This window comes from Leopardus geoffroyi, chromosome B3 (assembly GCF_018350155.1).
Source record: "Leopardus geoffroyi isolate Oge1 chromosome B3, O.geoffroyi_Oge1_pat1.0, whole genome shotgun sequence".
NCBI lineage: Eukaryota > Metazoa > Chordata > Mammalia > Carnivora > Felidae > Leopardus > Leopardus geoffroyi.
The window spans coordinates 66,050,001-66,051,844 of record NC_059337.1 but is presented as its reverse complement, the minus strand read 5'-3'; the positions used below and the strand labels follow the sequence as shown (position 1 = coordinate 66,051,844).

Below are 1,844 nucleotides of genomic sequence, written 5' to 3'. Positions count from 1 at the left end.
GTGACTGCACATGGGGGTGTCTGAAATCAAAAGACATAATATAACTTATATTAAATATTAATGATTAATCTTTGCAACTCAGGATTTCAAACTCCATAGAAGTTGTTTACTCATCTATGAACATCTATATGTAAATTTTAATTTACATATTCAGCAGTATTTTAGTAAGTAAGACAGAGAAAAAACACAGGCAGATGAATTATCTTTGAGCACAGACGTTAGTTATTTCTTATGATGTAAAATTAACCCTGAAAAAGCCCTTTATTCTGGCAGAGGACGAACATGAGAAGCTTTATCTGAGAGTCTTTTTTTTTTTTTTTTTTAACATCATCTAAAGAGGTTAGACATATATATCGAAGGTAATCTTTCAACCTGGCTCATAACACACACACACACACACACACACACACACAATTTCATACCTTTAGAAGTTTTCTGCCGGTATGATTTATAGGCCAAATACACACTACGTGCTACAGACAGTTACCTTAAAAATTGTTGGTTAAGTTTCAAACACAGTCAACTTCTGGGGGCAAAACCATCACCTGCTTTTAACGCGACATAGAGTAGGCGTTGTACAACCTTGCCTTAGAGCTATTAAAAACGCAAAAGCCTAACAAAAAATCAAAAATGAAATATTTATTACCGCATTTTGTGACTTAACACCTTTTTTTTTTTTAACATAACGTCACAGTCCTCATACAAGTATTTTAATGTAAATTTGACAAAGCTTAAAGGTAACAGCATTTTCTTCTAGTGAGGAACACGTGCTGAGAAAAGAATTCATGGACATACAATACCAATTCCACAGCAGATCTGATACTAGCAAAAACATTCTTTTTTTTTTTTTCAATTGAGGTAAACACATAGAATATCTAACATGAAACAATTAATAGACCGAACTCTGTACGAAGTTTGTTACAGTATTCTCTTGCTCCTTTTTATCCCCCAAGCTTTGAGTTTCTGATAAAGTCCTAGTGGTGGTGCTCTGACCATTAATAACTTTCTTGTGTTGAGGAAAAGCTGCCCAACGTGAGATTGTTTTGTCCACAGCCAAGGCTCAGAACTCCTGGAAGAAGCTCCCGCTCAGTCTTTAAATCTTCATTGGCAAGCTCTTTGAAAAAGAGTCCCCCAAAATAAGAAGAAGAGTTGGCTTATGAAGCACAAACTATAAAGATCTGTTGGAAACTAAAGGACACGTTTATGGAGGAACAAAGGCCGGGCATGAAAACACATTCTTGAAGCTGGAGTCCAAGGGATGAGGTTCAGCCAGACGTTCACCAAGGTCTCCAGCGTGGTTCTTCTCTCATTGGCCCAACAGGTTTAAAATATACCACAGTCTCTCCTGGATAGTGAATTCACTGATGAACCAAAACAGTCATTCTTTTGGGAACAACACACATAGTGTGGAAAACAAGGATATATTTTTTTTTTCTCTTCTAAAACTATTTGAGGCAACATAACGGAGTGATCAACAGAAATGTACAAGTTTAACTTAGTTCCTATGTTTATACTACAGTAGTTATAACTCTCGGAGTCTTTTTCCAGAGGATCTTTACATGGACAGAACTGTCTCAGTGAGCCCATGATTTCACATTTGTGTTCTTGTCTCGTTGGTCCTCTGTCGCTTGATGAAAAATGACAAAAGTAAAAAATAATCACAGCTGTCTGGAATTTCATATTAAGTGTCAACATCTGGTCAAAGTTCAGAAAGTCTTAAAATAGTTTTTGCGTGTGTTTCCTTTTCCCTTGAGTTCCCTTATACTATTGGGCATGAATGTCCATAACCTGTCCGCCAACATTGGGATCTACAGAATTTAACATTGTGGGACTCTGTGCTGACA

General features: G+C 36.6%; 1 protein-coding gene across 6 annotated transcripts in view; it reads right to left on the bottom strand.

Moving 5' to 3' along the window:
- Nucleotides 1-624: 624 nt before the first annotated feature.
- The window catches only part of MEIS2 (Meis homeobox 2), a 211,113-nt gene continuing 209,893 nt past the window's right edge, over nucleotides 625-1,844 (bottom strand). For all 6 annotated transcript variants that reach the window (XM_045450083.1, XM_045450085.1, XM_045450084.1 and 3 more), the window contains one exon: nucleotides 625-1,844. This exon is cut by the window's right edge and continues 207 nt beyond it. In XM_045450083.1, the coding sequence (XP_045306039.1) occupies nucleotides 1,765-1,844 (80 nt within the window). In that variant the 3' untranslated portion in view covers nucleotides 625-1,764.